We start from the raw sequence: 20,067 nt of genomic DNA on the forward strand, positions 1-20,067 counted from the left end.
GAATATCCTAACACGAGTGACTTGAAAAGGAAGTTTAGTTAGATATACTGTAAAGCCTGATTATAAAAAATACAGGAATAATCTCTATGTACATTATTTGATTATCGTCCCAATCTTCCAACTAATTTGAGCCAATATGGAAACACATATTTATTGTCTCCTTATTGGTCAGAAATGAGTCTTTCCTGTGGTGGAAAAGAACATTGTGCGCCTATCATGATGGCAGCGGGAGATGAGTTTCAAAATAAGGAAACTATTTCAATTTAGGTTACAGGTTAATATGTGAATATTTTGTCTAATGTAACATTTCAGAGGAGATATGTATTCCTCCGATGCTAATATTTGATTTGAACCCTTTGTCTTCCGGTATCAGTAGTGTCATCGTGCATCCCTAGAATTATAATGTTACACAGAGCAGTCCTATCTGTGATCTCTACCATTACAAGGTTTTTGAGAAAAATGTTTTGGCCATTATCCCATGACCTGAAAGCTTGTATCGGTGACATTGGTGATTTCATTTAGAAACTGCACATCTATTACAAGCCCCTCTCTTCACATGTCATTTTAAATTAGAAGTTGTTGCAGATGAAGTTGCAGATTAATGAAATGCCGTGACTCTCTCACTGCAGCATGCTGAAGCTCAGAGGTGCACAGCTCCATTAAGTTGTGCTTGAAATGAGCTCGCCTCTTCCTGTTCTCCTCCAGTCTGTTCATCTGGGGGTTTAAAATATTCAGTATTTTCGCAGGCCTGGATGTTGTATGATTTTGGGGGAAGTGAGGCATAAAGAATCTTTGTGAGTCAGTGATTTCAATCAATGTTGAAGGAAGGCGACTAACTGATTGTTCCTCTTTATCTTCTACTTTGAAAGACGAAACGGTGAAAGAATCAAATGATGACAGTCATTATTACCACACCTAACTGCATTTTTATGACTTAAGTATAAAGCAAAAAGGCAAAACAAAATGGAGGTTATATACAAGTAAATGTATATCTCCCCCTCTCCATTATATTATTATTCATCTTATTAATGAGACAGTTTGAAATGGGAGGAGAGGGTACACATATATGCAGGGAGAAGACATAATATATAGATGACTGAGGGGGGGTGAATAGATATACTATATTCTGCCTAAATATACAATATACATATACAGTGTATACATGTGGATGTACAATGGTATGTAAATTAATATGAAGAGAAGTATTGACTAACGGATAGATGTTCTATTTGTGGGTGATGTGTACCCTGAAATCCGTTTTTTTATTTGTATTTCACATTGCTGATGAATGTTATTTTCATTGTTTAAACTGTCTGCCTTTAAGTTTTCAATCTACATAAATTAACACCATATAATAATGGTATATGTAAAATGCTCATCTAATAAACTGATTATTTGTTTCATATATGACTTATAATGGTAAGTCAATGGAAGTCATTATTACCCCGCCTTTATTTAAGTCACTGTCCATAAAAAAACACTTTCTTTCATCGGTCCCCTTTAATATCAAAGTCTTAATGATTGATTTCTGCCTGTAATTACTCATTTCCTGTGATCCACTCAGAGGCCTCGGATTAGATCCGTTTCTTATCACCATCAAAGTCTTACAAACTATTTCTAACTCCATCCCCGCAGAAATCCCTCTGTGGATCACAGCTGCTGCCAGCTTCCTGACAAAACGGTTTTTCTCTTTCTTCTCCCTCTTATTTGTAAACAGCAGTCATGAGGGTAACACGCATCTGGTTAGCGGTTCAGTGTGCTCAGTGTTTGGGGTCTAAACACCGGGCTGCATGGTCAAAACAAACAGGAGCCGTGGTGGCCTCTGGGCAATCACAATCACGGCAGCAGCAGGTTTATTGTGCTGAGGAAGGCCTTTTGATTCTGCTTTAATTATAATTATAATAAAGAAAATCCCAAGTTCTGGAGATTTACCAATATCGTTCATTTAAAGTTTGTATTGCACTTTATGATTTTATCATCAACAACAAGAGAATCAAATTATAGGAAATAAGTTTATTCGTTCACGACAAAGAAGTTCATTCTGACAATAAATAGTGCAAAATGGAAACATGAGAAGCTTCGTTTTTAACTCCGAATAACCCTCTTGTTGATGAAATCCCTCAATGAGGCTGTTGTGCCAGCATGTCTCACTGACAACAAAGTGCCTCGGCTCTTTTTTGGAGAGGCGCAGATTTTCATCTGTGCGGCCTATCGTAATCCGGTTTGTGGGGGCACTCATATTTTGGGTTAAATTAAGCTGATTTGTCGACATAACAAACATGATACATTTATTTAATCATATCTGCATTTCTCACAGTTCACATGCTTATCTCTGGTTTTCCGGTTTTTTAGAACAACCTGCTAGTTAGTGTTTGAATCCTCTCATTTGAAATCCGTCAGAAGAAGGCTTATTTAGTGAAACATATACCTTTTTTCTTTAATAAAATAAATAAATACTATACATATTTCCAATGCACTTTCACATTTACAAAGAAGATCAAATTGATCCAAGAAATGTCCTCAAACTGCAGCCATTCTGAAAAAAGGCGAACTTGAAATGTCTGTCAGATGTCCTCACTCTTTTGAAGAATAATGATTGAAGACATGGTGTTCAGAGGTCTCTTCACTTCAGTCCGTGCTGTGTCTCCTTGTGCCTCCTCAGATCCACCTTCCTCTGGAAACCTTTCCCGCACAGGTCGCAGGAGAAGGGTTTGTAGCCGGTGTGTTTCCTGCTGTGCGTGATGAGGTTGGAGCTCTGACTGAACGCTTTCCCACACACCTGGCATTTGTGTGGTTTCTCACCTAAAATCAAAGTAAACGTATAAGTTGAGTGTTATTTTAATTGAACACAGCTAAATTATATCATGCATTTTCCGAACTTTTACGCACAGATTATTTAAGAAACCTGGACGTTCCAACCAATTCATCCTTCCTTTCTGCACTTGCCTGTGTGGATGAACGTGTGTTTCTTCATGTCTGACTTCTGGTGGAACCTCTTCCCGCAGTACTGGCAGGGGTACGGCCGGGTGTCGGAGTGGATGAGCAGGTGCGTAGACAGAGTCGACGACCTCTTAAAACTTTTACCGCATATCTTGCAGTCGAAACTTCTTTCCTGAAACGGCAGAAGCGTAATGATTTCAGGAAGCCAACACCCTCAATCTCAAAACAGCATGAGAAGGTGCAACACGCAGGATGCGGTTTTTAAGGTTGAAGTTACCTGAGAGTGCACGGCTTTATGTTGCTCCAGGCTGACTGAGTGTCCGAAGGTTTTACCGCAGATGTCGCACGCATACGGCCGAGTGCCGCTGTGCGATCTGCGGACATGGACCTCCAGACCGTGCGGAGTAGAAAACACCTGGTGGTGAAAAGAAAGAACGAAATAAGGCATTGAAGTTGTTGGAAATAACAACATAGTGAAGTTGTTAGTGTTCTATAAATAATTCCATCTCCATCCTCACCTTACTGCACTTGATGCACTTGAAAGCCCCGTTGAGGATAAGGCTGGAGCACAGCAGGTCAGCCGGGGCCTTCGCGCTGTGGCTCTTCCCGTGCAGGCCGCCCTCCGGAAACAGCAGAGCCGCCGCGTGCCTCCTGTAAGCCTCCTCTCCCAGACTCCTCTCTGCATACAGCGCCGGGTGGCTGCTCCGGTCCCCGTAGAAGCCCAGCGCCGCCGGGCCCCTGTCCACCTCCAGACCGGGGTGGAGGCTCTGCTGCAGCAGCGGCGGCCTCAGCCCGGGCCCCGGGAAGCTGCTCCAGGCGTACGGCCGGAAAGGAACGGAGAAGGGCTGCGTCTCATCCACCAGAGGAGACATGGACTTCTCTGAGTCTGCTGGAGAGGGAGGAGATGAACGTTTAATGACAGCAGGTCGATGGGGAGAAGATAATTCCCTGATGATGACCCTAATATCTGACGCTACTGGGTGCACTATAATAAATCAATGGAGAATTGTCAAAGTTATTTCAAGACCACAATACACATTTCCATCTTTACAAATAGACACATTCACTCACATCATAAAAGCATCTTTAAAGTAGCCGAGTTAATTAAGTAATACTTATTGTATTTGTATATATTATACAATGTGATCATGAAAAACGAAAAATGTTCTCTCTGAAGTTAAACGTTAAAAACATTACTTGTTAGGGATTTTGATCATACTAACTAATCAGGTTGTACTGTATCATGGTTTACAATTGTGTTTAAAAAGTTAAATGATATATACAAGTGTGTAAGGTGTGTACCCGGGGATGCAGAGGGGGACGGAGGCCTCCAGTAGTCCTCATATTCCGGGGAGCCGCACAGACTGTCGGCGCAGCTCAGCGGGGACTTCGGGGAGAAATCTGCGGCGTCCGCCAGGTGAGAGTCCGGGGAAAGGCCGTACCTGTCCGCAGACATGTCGGCGTCCTCCTGCAGCTGGTCCGCTTCTGAGAGCTCACACGGCGGACTGTCAGCATCTGAGACGAGGTAGGGAGCATCTGATGCTTTAAAATCACTGAAAACTGTATTTCATCTCTCATTAACATTGGGAACATACTGGAGATTAATAAACTACTGAAATGAATGGTAATATAGCAGAATTGTTTAAATATTTTTTAGCGTTGCACAATTACAAAATGTCAAGGCCAATATTATTTTATTTCTAGCAACAACTTATAATGTTACAGGATTCAAAAAACAGCAGGCCAAAAAAAGAATAGAAATGAGTCACTATAAATATCATAATTGCATAAATGTAAGTGATGTTTCTCTAGCGTGACATCTCAATAAGGATCTAGCAACCATTAATCAATATCCGACATTTACATTTAAAAAATGAAATATAAACTAAGTAATACTTTAATTAATTCACTTTCCATTTGTGGGATATAAATTAATATACATTTACAATAATACATCTACTTTAACATACTGCCATGGAAAATGTATTAAGCTTAAAATATGCAATATTGAAAGACACATTTTACGCAGTGAAGTATTTCAGGGAATTCATTTGCACACACCTGAGCAGATGTGCGCCAGTATAGTGTCCAGCCGGCTGTAGTCCTCCTCCAGCCTGCGCGGCTGGTGGTAGCTGTGCGCCTTCTTACTCTTCACCATGAAGGAACGAGGCATCTCTGGGCTGCAGTGAGTGAGAGTAATCCAGCTGTGGAAAGGGGGACCGCTGCTGCTCGCGCTGAACTAAACACTAGTGGGAAGGCGCGAGGTCAGGAGCTTTAAGAGAGCGTCCAACCTGACAATAGAGCATGCGCACTGCGGCCGTCCCGTCTGCCAGGTGTTGCGCGGAAAGGTGTCACTGCAGGGACTCCTCCGCTCACTTGTCTGCAAAGAAATATCCGCCCGCGGCGTTTCAGTGCGCAGAGTGCGGTTACAGGTCTGCCGCGGGGGGGGGGGAGTTGTTAGATTCACATCAACGCAAATGCAGTTCTTGGTAATATAGGCCTATGATTCAAATTCTCAATAGTCAGAGGAGTAAAAAGGACTCAGATCTTGTACTCGAGTAAAAGTAGAAGTACCAGAGTTTAGGAATACTCTGTTACAAGTCCTGCTTTCAAATCAAGTAAAAATAGGCTACAGAATATTGGCATCAAAATATACTTAGTAAAAGTAATCATTCTGCACACTGGTCCATTTCAGAATAATATATATGATATGTTTTATAATGATTGATCATGAAAGTGTTCTCAAAGCTGGTAAAGGTGCAGCTAGTTCGAATGACTTTGCAGGGTAGCTTGTGGATTTACTCCAGGTGGAACTAAAGTCTGATTTAACAGTTGATCATATTTCACATAATTAATGCAAAAGTAACTAAAGGTACTAAATAAATGTAGGGGAGTAAATGTACACCAATAACCTTCTGAGTTGTAATGGAGTAGAAGCAAAACATTCAAATACTCAAGTAAAGTATCTCAAAAATGTGCTTAAGTAAACGTTGCTAATAACAGGAAACAGAATGTAGCCGCTTTGCCTTTCTCCAATTATCATCAGCTTATTTGATTAGGCAATAGGTGATATCGCCCCCCCCCCCAAACCCCCACCTCGCATCAGACTGCGGCTCGTGTCTCCAAGGATTGATACAGCAGGCCTTATCAGCGCCTTACTCAGTCTGACAGGGGGAGAGGAAACACGGAGGCGCACCCCAGGGTGTCTGAGAGCCTGCATGCACAGTGGTAAAATAAAGGGGTGGGTGGGATGGCGAACTCTGTACAGGCAGGGACGTATAAATACAATAACAGCCAGTACATCATGGTTTGGAAGGACTTTTGCTGGGATTTCCACTTATTAACAATATGATATCATACGAAAAAATGGCAATCATTCACATTGTCTTGGCATTAAATGCATATTAATTGTGATTAGAGCCCGGGCTCCAGGGGGCCACATGGCAGGGTTTTGGTGGAGCTTAGTCCCGGTCTGGTGGTCAGTTGGGCCGCAGGCTGTCATTATAGTGACAGACACTCTGCGGTGGCAGTTTCATATTACCTGGGGCTCTGCTCAAGAGGAAGAAGCTTCAAAACAGACCATTTGTTTTCTGTTCGGCCACATTTGAAGCGTCATTACGCACGGTACAAAGAGCCGTGCGTGCTGTGCACTGCAGGTGCAGAGTGAATCAGTGAGGCAGTGACGGGAACTTTGATTATCGCAAGGCAAAGAACTATACATAAGCAAAGCTAACTGCAATATTTATTGGAACTGGACTGATCAGCATTTTCTATTTCCATGCTTATTTTGGTATTTCAATGTTTAACCGATGGACATTCAAATGTGACTGTTTTAAACGAATTGTACGCAACATGCAGTTGTCTATCCATCCGATACATGCACGTGAAATATTTATCAATGAATCAGCTTAAGTCTTATTTTCCATAACAATTTTCTTCACCAACATTGTAGCGTTTTCAAACCGCACAGATCATCAGAATCAGTGTGTAAATGTCACTGGGTGAATGTGACACTATCACAGCAGCCCTTTCTGCTACAGAACAGCCTATCAGTAAATGGAGGGCAGGAAATCAAAGCGCCGCGTGCCCTGCTCGATTAGACAGCGCGAGGCCGTGGCATCCGGACTCAGTGTGGGTAAAGATATGGAGCCCGGACCGATAAAGAAGCAGCCGCTGCCCGAGAGGACTCACACAAGGCTGCGTTACCGGCATACTGCAGGAGCAAACACGGAAATACAACACACACCTATAGCAACACAAACTATGGCAATAACAATAATAGTAACAACGTTTACAACAGTTATCATTCTAAAATAACATAATGAACTTGGGGAAATGGAACTATAATGTATGGTAATTCTCAGTATACAAAAAGAACAAATAATACTAAAAGATAAATAGTAAAAAAATAATAATACACAAACTAATAATTATAGCTACAATAATAACATTGTGTGGATTTACCTTTTTTTCAGTTTGTCTGAAAGCAGCATCGTGATCATGTGGTTGTTATATTATAGATTCAATTCATTTCCTTTTTATGTTTCTGCTAATTTGTTCCAATATTTCATAATTTCTATTGAAATTCTACTGTGAAAAAAGCAAATGATGCATGCCCCTCCCCCACTGTCACATTTTAATGTGCTCTTTTTCAACGTTTCAGGACAGACCTACAATATGGACAATTATAAGGTTAGTCAAATATATATTTAAAAAACTGGAGTATGAGCATCCAAAGGGATTTGATCTTTCAACACCTTTTAATAATCTCAAACTGATTTATGTGGCAACTCAATGGGACGCAGGTCTGTTCAGCAGGTAAACAAATACGAAAAGTGTATTTTTTATAAGCAGCCTGATAGAAATGTAATTAACTGTAACCGTCATTAAATGCACATTCAAAATATCAAGCATCATCAATCACTGCAATAAAAGTACATAAAATACTGTGAGCACACAGTTCTTTGGCTATTACAACCAGACTGTGTAATACAAATCAGAATTTGGCAGAAACAGGCAACAAACCTGGTTGATGTTGAGAATGCTCGAAGATAAATGCTCCTTTAAAATGTGGTTTTCTGCATGAAATGATTAGTAGTTGAGGCTCGGCTCTGAAAACCGCGAGAAATCACTTCCTGAAAGCAGTCAATCTTAGCGAGAGACTTCAGAGGAACTAAAAGTGCTCACAGTCATCTCCACACTCACTGGGGTCTGCTGCCCACAGTAATGAGACACATCAGCCCAAGAGTTTATCAAACGGTTTATTGTGAACTCATCACACACACACACAACAATCTCATGTAGTCTCCAGAGTGTGCCGAGTGTGCCGACTGCTCCATAGTGTTGCTGTGTCCTTACTGCACTGCAGACTCAAAAAGTGCCAAAACGTGTTCCTCTCCCATCAAACAACACCGGGGGTCCTGTTCATCATATAGGAACGACATCATCATCATCGTAGACGCTCAGAATCTTTTGCATTTCCAGGACCTGACACGCTGCATTCACTTGCACCTCGTCTTTCATAGAGTTAGTGTTCAATACAGACATTCAGAGAAATTGTTACACCTGCAGGTCCTTGCACATGAAATGGAGTGGAACTGGCCCGTGGATGAGCACAATACAGATATAGTGCTTACTTTGGTAACACTTGAAGACTCCTGATTCCTCCCCACTTTGGGTTTATAAAAAAAATGTACGATGTTGTGTCATCTCCCAGTATAAAGTTCCCGAAAACTGTCGTCCATTTCCGTGCAAAATTTGTGATACACAAAACGTGTAGACATTACTCATGTTGACTCATTATCAGAAAATATCTGCTATGTGCTGAGTAGACTTACTGTGGGGCTTATTTAGAAAGTAAAGTCAGTACAAGTTAAAAACTAAACCTGTGCTCTTTTCTGCTCTGAGAACACGAGCTGATTCTTCTTACGATGAAACCTCAGCTTTTCTTTTTCTCTTCACAGGAGTTCACTCAACAGGATGTGTGTTACCATATTAAACTAACTCATGTCCCTTTTTTTCTGTTTTTTACAATATATTCTAAACATCAGATATGCAATAGATACCTTTTTTCAAGTTCAAAAGGAATTGAAAAAAAAACATAATACACATTTACATATTTTACAAGTATCCAGTTGTCACATGACCTTGTGGTACACCAGTGGAAGGCATGCGGCATGTGCTAAGGCCAAAAGAAGTCAACATTTCCTGAAGCCAGCTGACACGAGCGGCTTTGATACCGGCCGCTGAGCTCCTCCAGACATCAGATACACACACACAGCACTGAACACACTCCGCCTCTGCATGATGGACACTTAGTAGCAACGGCATCAATACGCTTTTTAATGTTCATTTATAAAATGCTTTAAAAGTATAAAACCATTGGATGAAGTGTGTGATATAGCATAAAAGGGTTTATTGCACAGTGTCTCTCTCTGTGGTGTACCTTCGCTGTGGCCCGGTAATTTGATATCTCCACAGAATGTCATTCTCTGATGGTCTGCCAGACTGACAAAACTACAAAAAAGGTATAGTAAATTAGTAAATCCATAAGATATGAAATGATGCTGCATTTCCTTTCTGATCTCCAGAGCCAGACTGCAATGGCTGCTGGGAACTTCCTCCGGAGGTCACACGGTGGTGGACTTGTGGCTCTGAGGTACGGAGAGCCGCAGGGCGTCCTCGTCGTCCTCGTCTTCCTCCTCCTCCTCACTGTCGGTGTCTGGGATGTTGGGCCGCAGTCGGATACGGCCTCCGCTCCTCTGCTGGGTCCCCGGGAGGCCTGGGCCCTTGCCTGCATCTTCATCTGAAGACTGGTAAGACCCGTTGTCCCCCACGTAGTGATTGACGATGTGGATCCCGTCAAAATTCGTCTGATTGGCCAAACCCCTCGGTCCTTTTAGGCAGCGGATCTGTGAGAGGGAGCAGGAAGAGGATTAGGAGCCACTCAGAGAGGGTTTACCGCTGCTGCACAAGAGAAACACATTCTGAGGGGGAACACAAAAGACTGACACATGTGACGTGTACAAACTGATACAGGCAAACCTTTGGAGGTTACACAGAAGAAGATGTCTTTATAAATCTAACATGCAGGGAGAATACTACTAAACAATGTCATGAGGTATGAGTTGTGTCCTAACTAAATACCACTAGTATAGAGTAAGCACTTCATGTACATTTACATAGTATACTGTTTTTACAGTAAGAACACAATAGTTCAAAAATAATTCACCGTTGTGTACCTACAGGAAAATAACCACGAAGAAATGCTTTTGCAAAGTACTTAACTTTATAAATCAGTTTTCTTTGTTTCCTCCAGTTCTAAATGATCACTAGAATCAGCATGTATTAAAGGTTTGGGGTTAAAGCTAGTGTAGATGCTTTTAAGAGTGAGGGTCAACTGTATTTGGGACTGCAGATTGTTTGTTCTTCAGAGAAGGGACTGTTAATCACAGGTGGAAATGAAAGCATCTTAGCCAAACAGTCAGAATCCTGCAAGTCTTCTCTTTGATGAGGCAGACATCTCCACGTCATTACCAATGCACCATGTAATGACTGCCCTGTGTGGTGGACGGGGTACAAAACATACAATGCTGTTGAACTCCATCAGCTGCATGGGGGGAGATATTCTGGCTGCACCAAAACAATAAACTGCCACAAACCATACAAAGCAGTGTTTTTTGCTGTTAGTGTTTTTTAACAGTGTCTTTAGGTATTAAAAGGTACATATATTATAAGACTGGTTTGACTAGTGAACGTCAGATTTGTTCCCCCAGTTCCAATTTAGTCACTGCTCTAAGCCTTTGATTGGAAGCATCCAGAATCATTCATGATATAAACAGACTCAAATGGGGCTAGGGTGTAAGGAGGGTACACGGTGGTCAGGTGTAAACAACCATAGGTCACATGATGGCACATCTGTACTAACTCACCTGAGTGGGCCTGCCATGCAGCAGCCAGACATGTAGGAGGAGACGCATTCAGAGCACAGTCAGAGTCAGTAAAGTGAGCCTACGTTTACCTGCACCTGTCTACATTTGACGTTCACTTCCTGTTGTTGCCATGCAAAAAGGAAATTGTGCTGTGATCAACATGTGACTGGCTGCAGTCAACATTTCCAGCCATAAGATGCAGGTTCTAACAGTAAGGGAGGAGGGGGGGGGGACTCTGCTTTCAGGTTTGCTCACTGCATGATTCGTAGCAGGCCGCTATAACTCTGGACGACCACAAGGAGAACCAGGTGAGAGGGGAAGTGACGGCAGCGCCTTGATATGAATGCAGTCGGGAGGAAACTAGATTTGACCAATGCAGTTACAGCTAAATGTCAAGATAAATATTCTTCGTGTAATAGCTGATCTGCTGGAAGACAACACAGACCTTCATCTGCAGTTCAAAGACATCTCAGTGAAGATACGTTTCTCAAATATGAATAGGGTTGTACTGAAGCTAGATTCAGAACATTGACACACTGTGTTTACATTTGAAATATCTGCACAGCTACAGATAAAGTCTAGGCTATGCTAATATTATAACTGGAATACTTTTTGTAGAATTAGATTCCAGTGGTGGTTGTGTAGCATGTTCTCCTCCTGATCTGATCAAAACATCTCAAGAGCGTAGTTAAGTCTAAAAGCCACATGTGTTGGAATATTCTGCTTTGATCCAAATTTGATGACATTTATTCAATCAATCTCACTGCGGTCAAAAAAACTAAAATATACTTGACGCTTTATTTTTGAAAACCTCAGTAGAATCCTTGAATGTAAAAGGTAAAACACATTTGGTGCTCATTAGTGATGAGATGCTTTCACTCCTCTGATGTTAAATTCATCTCTAATCTCTTTTTTTCTTGTTAGTCATTATCATATCTTCAGTTTAATATTGAAGTTCTGAAAGTACAACGTTATGTATCTGGGCTGCAGTCTGATCAGCGTCTGCAGGTTACTTGTGCAGCTGTATCTGCAGGAGGAGTGAGATGTCACCTCTGCACAGGAAGTCTCTGGGTGTAGTTAACACTTGAACTAATCTGGTAGCCTCACAGAAAATATATCTGAGGGAATGTTGTGAAACCTGCTCAATCGCTGCATCAAAGACATAGCAACAACAAAATCAGAATCTCTAGCAGGAATAAGAAGGTCATGGTATTAGAGCTGATGCTGTTTCAGGGCTCACCTCGTCTTTGAGCTCGGAAATCTGGTCTTTGAGGTCGTGGATGTACTGGCTGGAGTCCGTGTGGTTCAGCTGGCCTTGGACCTTTCCTTCTTCTTTCTGTGAGCAGAGGAGACATGAGTTTCAAAATAAGATGCAGTTCTCAGTGATACACCTCAGTTTTTATACTGAGGAAGGTCAAGACATGTTTCAGTTTGTAAAAGAGCAAAGTGTTTAAATTTGGGACAAAATGATACAAACTGTACTCAAGTAAAGACGCATGAATACCCAGGGGCTCAGTGTGGTGAGTACTGTATATTCAGAACACACACTGGCAGGTACAGGAGCCCTCTACAAGGAGCAGCCTGCTCTCCTAAGACCTTTGTTTCTATACACTGTGAGCACAATTATTAGGCAAGTTGTATTTTTGAGGATTCATTTGATTATCGCATTACCATGCAGGGGCGCACTTTATACTGCGGTGGAGTGTTGTCCTTCATCAAATCATAGTCTTCCTAAAGAAATCTCAGGACTTTCACTCAGGAGACGGCAGTCAGCGTCCCGTGTGAAACCAAAAGTAAACTTTATCTGCATTTGTGAACCGCCAAAACCAGAGTTGGCATGAAACATCATTTCATTTTTGCAAAACCTTACGTTACTAACATCTTATTTGAAAGTGACAGATGTGGGAAAACAACCCTGTCATTTGTGCTTGGTTTCCTCCTGAGGCCCTGGGGATGAGCCGCATGCTAGCTCTAACAGTTACAACATGTGATGTTTACCTTCCTCAGTGAAGCCATCTGCAGGCATTGGAGACAAACACATGCTTTCAAACCTCAATCACACCCTTAAAGCTGCCAGTTTGACAGTGAGACCAGAGCAGTGCAAACCACAGGCTGCAGCGCGGGAACACCGAGCAGAAAAAAGGGAAGATGTGTGTAGAGCACACAGCAGGGTGGGGTGTCGAGGTAGAGAGGTGAGGCCGAGCGCACCCCAAAATACACATGGGCTGTTTGGCTCCTGTGGTAAGGGGGGTTGAATATGGCAGGTCCCAGTAGGGACTTCTCTCACAAGAAGTCTAAACAAGTGAGATTATTCCAAGAATATTTTTTGTTTTTGAGGTTTAGCCCCTCCAAACACTGCAGCATGAGGGCAGGCAGTTAATGACACTTCCTGGTGTTCAGCTGTGTGAATCAACAGGTGTCAGCCTGTGGCCGGGGACGGCAAACGTCTCACTACAAATGTCTTCCTCGTTCAACTACAGTTCTAACAGAAGAATAAATAGGCTTTCTCTAACCAACTTATTACTGTACATGGACGAGTTCAACAGCTTCTGTATTCAGTACACATTCTGTCTAATCCAGTGAGCAGAATCATGGCACCGTATCAGTCATCACGGTACTTTTACACTTTCTGTGCATCTTCGTTGTTTTGGCAACAACTTATTTTGAATGTGCAAAGACACCCGGTGAAGGATGTGTGAAAACATTTGACTAAAGTGACACCATTTCTATAAAATAAATGTTCAATTTATCGACGACGACTAGTCAAGATGAAATTCCTCTTCAGGGACACAGTTCAAATGCTTGTACAGATGTGTGTTGTCAGAGTGTGCAGTGGTGGAAGAAGGACACAGAACTGTTACTCAAGTAAAAGTAGTGATACTAAAGTGGAAACAATTCAATAAAAAGTGCTGCATTCAAATTCTTACTTTGGTAAAAGGACAAAAGTATTGGCATCAAAATATACCTAATGTAAAACTCTCTGAGGAAAAGGCTTCATGTTAAACATGATTATAATTATTAGGTAATGAATGCATTCTTTACCACATGTGAAGCTAAATGAATTTACTTTATATGCTGCAGCTGTATATTTGAACCTATCATTTTATGTCAATGTTGAATAATTAGTCAATTTGTACTTTGTATTAGCTAACAATATGGATCTGCAACTAGTAAGCAAGTCACTACAATTTTGTCTTCAAAAATGTAGTGGAGTAAAGGTACAAAGTCATAAATGTTGGACATACTGTATTTGTGAAAAACTGAAAAAAAAAGTTGTTTAAAAAAAAAGAAAAAGTACAAAGATGCAAGAAACCTTAAAATTCAAGTACCTTAAAGTTGTAATAAAGTTCAATACTTAAATAAATGCACTTCATTGTACTCAACCGCAGAGAGTTTACATTTTTCGTAGCATATTTAACATTCATAGGATATAGGCATATACATAAATCTAAATCTGTGAGCGTGTATGTGATAGAAACCTCAGAATAAACCATGTCACCTTTAGTAGAGTCTCTGCTTCAACATGAGAAACCACTTCCTATCAGAGGAGATGTGACTGTGATAGTGAAAGAGGCTCCAACATGAACCTTTCTAGACATCTTAGTTTCACCCAAAATGTTTCCCATCATTACTCAGAGGTTGTTATCATTCATTTGTATCAGTTCAAAAAAATCTCTGCTGGATAATCTGTTTTAAACGTTTACCGTAAATGTTCAAAAAGACAGGATCCATAAGACATCTTCTGCTCTGAGTATTTAAGCTCCCAAAGCTTATCTGATCATACGCTGACCTCTACGATCATGAAGTGAGCTGTCACCACCAACACGTGTCACACCAGTTCTGACGAGGGTGGCAAGAAACTGATTTCCCTTTTTCTTTTTCAAAATGTTCACCCACAATTTATAGGGCAAGTCACCAAACCACAGACCAAGAAGCCAACAGTAGTAGTGATTTCGGGGTAGGGAGAAGCTACAGTAAACACCCTGCTCCTGACAGACAGCTGTAAATAAGGGTAGGTGTACACACTGTCTGCCACACCTTTATTAGATGCTGATCATATATCAAATAACAAAGATATTGGGTGCAAATCAAGTGGATTGCCTTTGCATTGAGAGTGCATTATGCAGATTCTAAGAAGAGTGAGGGCGGTAGTGGTAAATGTTGGTGTTGCATGTTGCTGCTCTATCACTTAGTAACAAACCTCAGACCACACTGTGATGTGTGTGTGTGTGTGCGTGCGTGCGTGCGTGCGTGCGTGCGTGTGAAGAGGAGGAAGAGGGGGAGGTTTTGGCAGGTGTCATACTTATAAATAGTCAGAGTGTTTAGGTAAGCCTCTCTGAAAGACCCTAAACTCTGGACTACAAATACAACGGTACTTTACAAAGTCTGCTGACAGTAAAGAGCCGTGTGCAAACATATTTTATATTCTACAGCTGTGTTTTATTATATTGTCATTCTCAACATAAAGATTATTTCTTAGGTTTAATGTATCAGTGTTTCCCCTATATACAAATAGTGGCGGCGCAGCGCCACTGCTGAAATATGAGCGCCGCTGCTAGGGGGCGCCAGCCAGGTACCCAAACAATACTTCTTTTTTTTTTTTCTTAAAATAATAATACGTTTTTCATTTTTGATTGTTTGTTATGTGGATTTGTAGTATTTGTGTTACTGGCATAGGAGACACAGGCGGTCGCCTAGGGCGCCAGATCTGGAGGGCGCTGCGCTGGTAGCTCTGGGAGGGAAAAAACATTTTTGACCGTTGGCTCTCATCCTAATGTTCGGCCTTGATGTAACAACATTCATAATTAAGTAAATGTAACACCCTTTTCACCCCGGTGAGACTGCCAAGGCACACAGGGATAGGAAGCTCCGAGTCTGTAATCTGTACGTGCCACTGTATTTGTAAGGCAACACTAATGAAGTATGTAAAAGTCCTTTGCCTGTTTAACAAGAGTTAGGACTTTAGACTAATAGTTGTGCCACTACTACCTAGTCTATCTAACCAGACCTTACGAATGCTTTCAAGATAATCGAAGATAATGTGTCACGTTGAGTGTCTACATTCGGTCGTCGAAGCAATAGCTTGTCCACGCAACTTCTTCGTGTTCGAATCTGTCGAAACAGGTACTGAAAATACTCTAGCTCATCTGTCGTGTCTTTCTTGAGGAATCACTACTTAGACGGTAGTGTCTTTTCACTTATTCATCATAGGGATTTGTTGTCATCGTTCGATCGTGAGTGTGTTCCCACGATTCTTTTTGGTTCCGGCGACACTGTTGACGGGTCGTGAAGACTAACTGCCGTCATCTCGTCAGTTGTCTATTAACTCGGAAATCAAACACCCGGTTGTGTGAAGTTAGTCATCTATGTTATCACTATCTTTTACCACGAATTTACTCGTGTTTGACGGACAAGCGTTAAACCGGATGAGAGTCATTGATATGCTGCGTGTCACCAGATCAATCCTTAGTGGCAGTAGTATTTTCTTGGTATATATTTAGTTCTTTTTTTTTCCTCTTTTGCGCCCTGAAATTGGTAATTAATCTAATGTGTAATTGCTCTTGTTGTGGGTTTGTTCCGTAATATTAGCGGTTGTAGTTTATAACTCGGGACGGCTTGTTAAAGAGCTGACTTTTTTTGTTTTTGTGTGCTAATATGACCTCTGGTTGTTTTGTTGAAGTCTGGTTGTTGTGTGTTGGTCGTCACTTGTTATCAGTTCTGTACTTGCTTCTTTCGACTACTCTGGCGAAGAACCAACCGGCGGGCCACCTAGCCTGTGTACAAACAGAATTTTTTGCCGCCTACCTTCGCAGCTATTTCGTGCCAACATACGTTTAATACGTTTTTCCTTAAGCGTATAGTGGCGTCGTGTAAGTTCGAGTTCATAGGTGGAGTTACGTTTTGTATTATCGTCGACGATCGCACTGCCTTTCGATCGCACCTACAATAGGTGAGGCTCAATGGTTCCCTGGGTGTCCGGTATCAACGCGGGAGTTCCTTAGCCGCTCCGTAAAGTCTTTACGTTTTACCGCCCCCCCCCCCACGATCACTAGACGGGCTCGCAGCGATCGTCAGATGTGTAATTGTACAATAACATCAACATTCGCAGCGTGACGGAACGGCGCGGACATCGTGGAGGAACTACCTCGTATACCCACCTGACCTGGGACCGTAAAATTTCCCTTTCACCTACTTCCGTCTCTCCATTCATAAGCTTAAGAAAATAGACAAAGACACTCTATCAGACCGGAGCTGCGGAGAGTTGAAACCTCAACGCGCGCGATGATATTCTCTCCACACCATCGTACCTTTTCGGTTTGTTTACCACATCGCATAATTTCAGGCTCACTTGCAGCACACATTGTAGAAATAAACAGTCTTACCTCTTACGCCCTCTTTATACTGGGGCCTCCTTTGGCCCCTCTCCCCGTTCACTTTAGCCTCGCTCAGAGGGCGCTTTTAGCCGCTCCCAACTGGTTCATAGCCGTTGGGTGTGGTGGCTGTCGAGGTTCGTCTACTGACCAAAGGTCCCGTCCTATGATTTCAGGGGTGGCAGCCTTTGCTTGGTCGAGTGACCTAACGTGGGGTGGACATCTTGCGTGAACCTCACCGATCTTCTATTCCCCGACCGTTTTCCATTCATGTCTAACGTAGCAGCTGTGTTTTGTATCGCTACTCCGAGGTACGGTCGCTTTCTGTCACCGTTTTTCTTAGGTCGGGTCGAAATACTGGTTACTTTTCTTCTATTTCTCTTTAAATAACTCTCCTTCGGCTTTACCCAACGGCGACTGACCTGCTAAGTAACCTCGGCCAGCCGATTCCGTTTAAGTTTAATGGAGCACAGCACGCTGCGAAATAACTGTAGAAGAGTGACAGGAGTCCATTTACTAAATATACCACTAATTTCTTAACGCTATTAAAGCTATTAATTAATTTTGTTCGTGGAGATTAATTTAGGTCTAATTAACAAAAATTAGCTCCAGGCGGCCGGATTAACAATACCACGTGTACTTATATGACGAGTCTCATCCATAAATCACTCGCATTGTCAACTAGCAGTAATTCAACGTGAACTGAATTACGAGGGGGATACAATCTGGTACATATCTGACATACCAACGTCCCAAGAATGCCCAGGAGGCCAGTTTGGACCCTTCTTCGTCTAGGGTTTAAGTTTTACGATTCAAGGTCCGGGACTTTCTGCAAGGACCGTTTGTGTTAGTAAAAAGTTTTCAAAACCTGTTAGTACGCCTTTAGAATTTGAATTTTCAGACGTACGTTTATTAATTAAAATCAACAATCAGTTAGCGGTTCTAGTATTATCTACTATCCTACTTTCATGACATAGCATAATCACTTAGCTTCTGTATTTTGACCGTAAATTGACTGCTCCACACACACGACCACTCTCTAAACTCACGCGAATGACAGCTTCCGATCCATTCGATGATATACAACTACAACACCTCTATACCGCGTGTTGTACACAAGTATACGTCTGCAATAAAAGGAGAAGCGTACAAGTTTGATTTGGTAAAAGTCACCATGGGGCGCTCTTTCTATAACAAAACCGAGTCTCTTTTATATCTCCATTTCCAGTAACTCTTCCAGTACCTTTTCAGTAACTTTTACTAACCCCACTTTTTCACAGTACTTGGGACTGAAACCGTAAATTCCTTACCCAAACAAAGTTTAGGAGTAAACTTGGTTTTTTTTCCCTACATGTATTTGCAATATAAACTTATGGCGTAACGTACATATAGGCTTACTATATTTAGTATAAGTAAACGTCTATATTTTGTCTACCTATATCAATAAATATGTTTGTCATAGACATAATGTGGTCAATATCAAACTTTCTCCGTAGTTTTAATTTGTTAAATTTCTGTCCCTTAATAATAAAAAATTTATATTACTCTTTTTTATTTTTTGAACGGTTCTTAGTTTATTTTACACCGTATGATTTTAGTTTTTGTATGTATGGTGTCACCAAAGGGATCCTACCTCAGTATCGTCGCCACGATTCCGTGCACCCGGTTCGTGTTGCACTCGGCGGTGCTCGGCGACCTTAGAACATTTAATCACACACGCTTCACAACCCGGGCGGTTAAACAAGATATAAAGTCTTGTTCTTTCCGAGCCAACTCCGGTATCATGGTCGGCAGTTTGCTAAATGACGGAGGCAACCTCTAAATCCGCTGTAAAATACACATTTCTTATTTACTTTTTAGGGATGTTTTTTGTTTATGTGACGTTTTTGTCTATTGAATCACTGTACCCATTATCTGCTAGTCTTACCCGAAGTTTACATAACGGTCATAACCCATACTTGTACAAACTTAACCCCCCACCTGCAGTGTAGAGATCCCCCATAAGCCCCCATACCGGGGGGCCCTTCTATAAAAAACTTGTAAAATGTCATTTTACGAAGTAGCCACGTGATATAACTCGTGTGCGTGTCCGTCCCCAAGTGATATCCTATGGACTAGTCCCCCATTGTTGATATTTGTGGTATACTTTTTCTAGCCTCTTTGTGTAACAATTATTAGGTTTTATTCATACACTTGTTATTGTTATTGGATGGTATCGGCTTGGTCTATGGTTTTGTTACATCGATAACGAATAAGAAACCACAAGTAGACGTATGGCTAAATGATTACTGGATTATCATGTACAGTAATAAATACGTATAAAGACTTAGCGAGGTCTTAAAGATTTGCTATAAAACCAATGACGGAGTACTGCGATTGTCCATATGTAACTTCTACTAAGTTTGGACACACATAACGGATGTTTTAATATTGTCTCAGGAACTTTTATCACACAAATGTTTATACACACCGTTTTGCAAACCTCTGGGTGACTCTATATGGAATCTGATTTTACATTGATAGATTTATGGTCTCTGCAGATTGGGTGCTCGGAGAGTAGCTGTCCTCTCGGAGAGGGGTGGGACCAAATCTTTGTAGATGCAGGCTATAGGCAATCACGTCGATCGTGGTCTAAGATTATGTTGTCGGGCCATCGGCCAGCGGGAGGAACGGCACAGAGAGCGATGGTGCGAGCGTGAAACCGCACTCGACGCCCGCGGACTATTTCGGTGTAGGGGGTGAAAGTGTGAATGTCGGCGGGTAACGCAATGTCCGCGTTTACTTTTACATTTGGCCCGCACTTTTTCCCACAGATGTTAAATATT

General features: G+C 41.8%; 2 protein-coding genes and 1 pseudogene across 5 annotated transcripts in view; 1 reads left to right on the forward strand and 2 right to left on the reverse strand.

The window, feature by feature from the left end:
* Positions 1-2,029: 2,029 nt before the first annotated feature.
* Positions 2,030-5,201, reverse strand: LOC104946871 (zinc finger protein Gfi-1). 2 transcript variants are annotated; one of them, XM_010772771.1, is made up of 6 exons: positions 5,002-5,201; positions 4,243-4,455; positions 3,459-3,826; positions 3,218-3,355; positions 2,947-3,112; positions 2,030-2,802 (listed from the first exon to the last, which is right to left on the reverse strand). In XM_010772771.1, the coding sequence occupies exons 1-6, from the start codon at positions 5,111-5,113 to the stop codon at positions 2,624-2,626; spliced, it is 1,176 nt and encodes a 391-aa protein (XP_010771073.1). In that variant the 5' UTR covers positions 5,114-5,201; the 3' UTR covers positions 2,030-2,623. The 2 variants fall into 2 exon arrangements, with proteins under 2 accessions (XP_010771073.1, XP_010771072.1); XM_010772770.1 differs by having other exon boundaries at positions 3,459-3,829.
* A 2,986-nt stretch (positions 5,202-8,187) lies between these two features.
* LOC104946872 (ecotropic viral integration site 5 protein homolog) overlaps positions 8,188-20,067 on the reverse strand; it is a 26,484-nt gene continuing 14,604 nt past the window's right edge. For all 3 annotated transcript variants that reach the window (XM_010772773.1, XM_010772772.1, XM_010772775.1), the window contains 2 exons: positions 12,112-12,207; positions 8,188-9,851 (listed from right to left, as the gene is read on the reverse strand). In XM_010772773.1, the coding sequence (XP_010771075.1) occupies positions 9,570-9,851; positions 12,112-12,207 (378 nt within the window). In that variant the 3' untranslated portion in view covers positions 8,188-9,569. The remainder of the gene's footprint in view (positions 9,852-12,111; positions 12,208-20,067) is intronic.
* The window catches only part of LOC104946873 (adenosine receptor A2a pseudogene), a 10,066-nt pseudogene continuing 3,127 nt past the window's right edge, over positions 13,129-20,067 (forward strand).

Source organism: Notothenia coriiceps, unplaced genomic scaffold, assembly GCF_000735185.1.
Source record: "Notothenia coriiceps isolate Sejong01 unplaced genomic scaffold, NC01 NC01_scaffold00011610, whole genome shotgun sequence".
Taxonomy (NCBI): domain Eukaryota; kingdom Metazoa; phylum Chordata; class Actinopteri; order Perciformes; family Nototheniidae; genus Notothenia; species Notothenia coriiceps.

Bases quoted from the DNA above. Each gene is read 5' to 3' on its own strand.
- LOC104946871 (XM_010772770.1), bottom strand. From the start codon at position 5,113: ATGCCTCGTTCCTTCATGGTGAAGAGTAAGAAGGCGCACAGCTACCAC. The intron at 3,830-4,242 runs GTACACACCTTA...CTCCCTCTCCAG, and splicing joins GTCCCCCTCTGCATCCCCGG to CAGACTCAGAGAAGTCCATG. The intron at 3,356-3,458 runs GTGAGGATGGAG...TTTCACCACCAG, and splicing joins AGTGCATCAAGTGCAGTAAG to GTGTTTTCTACTCCGCACGG.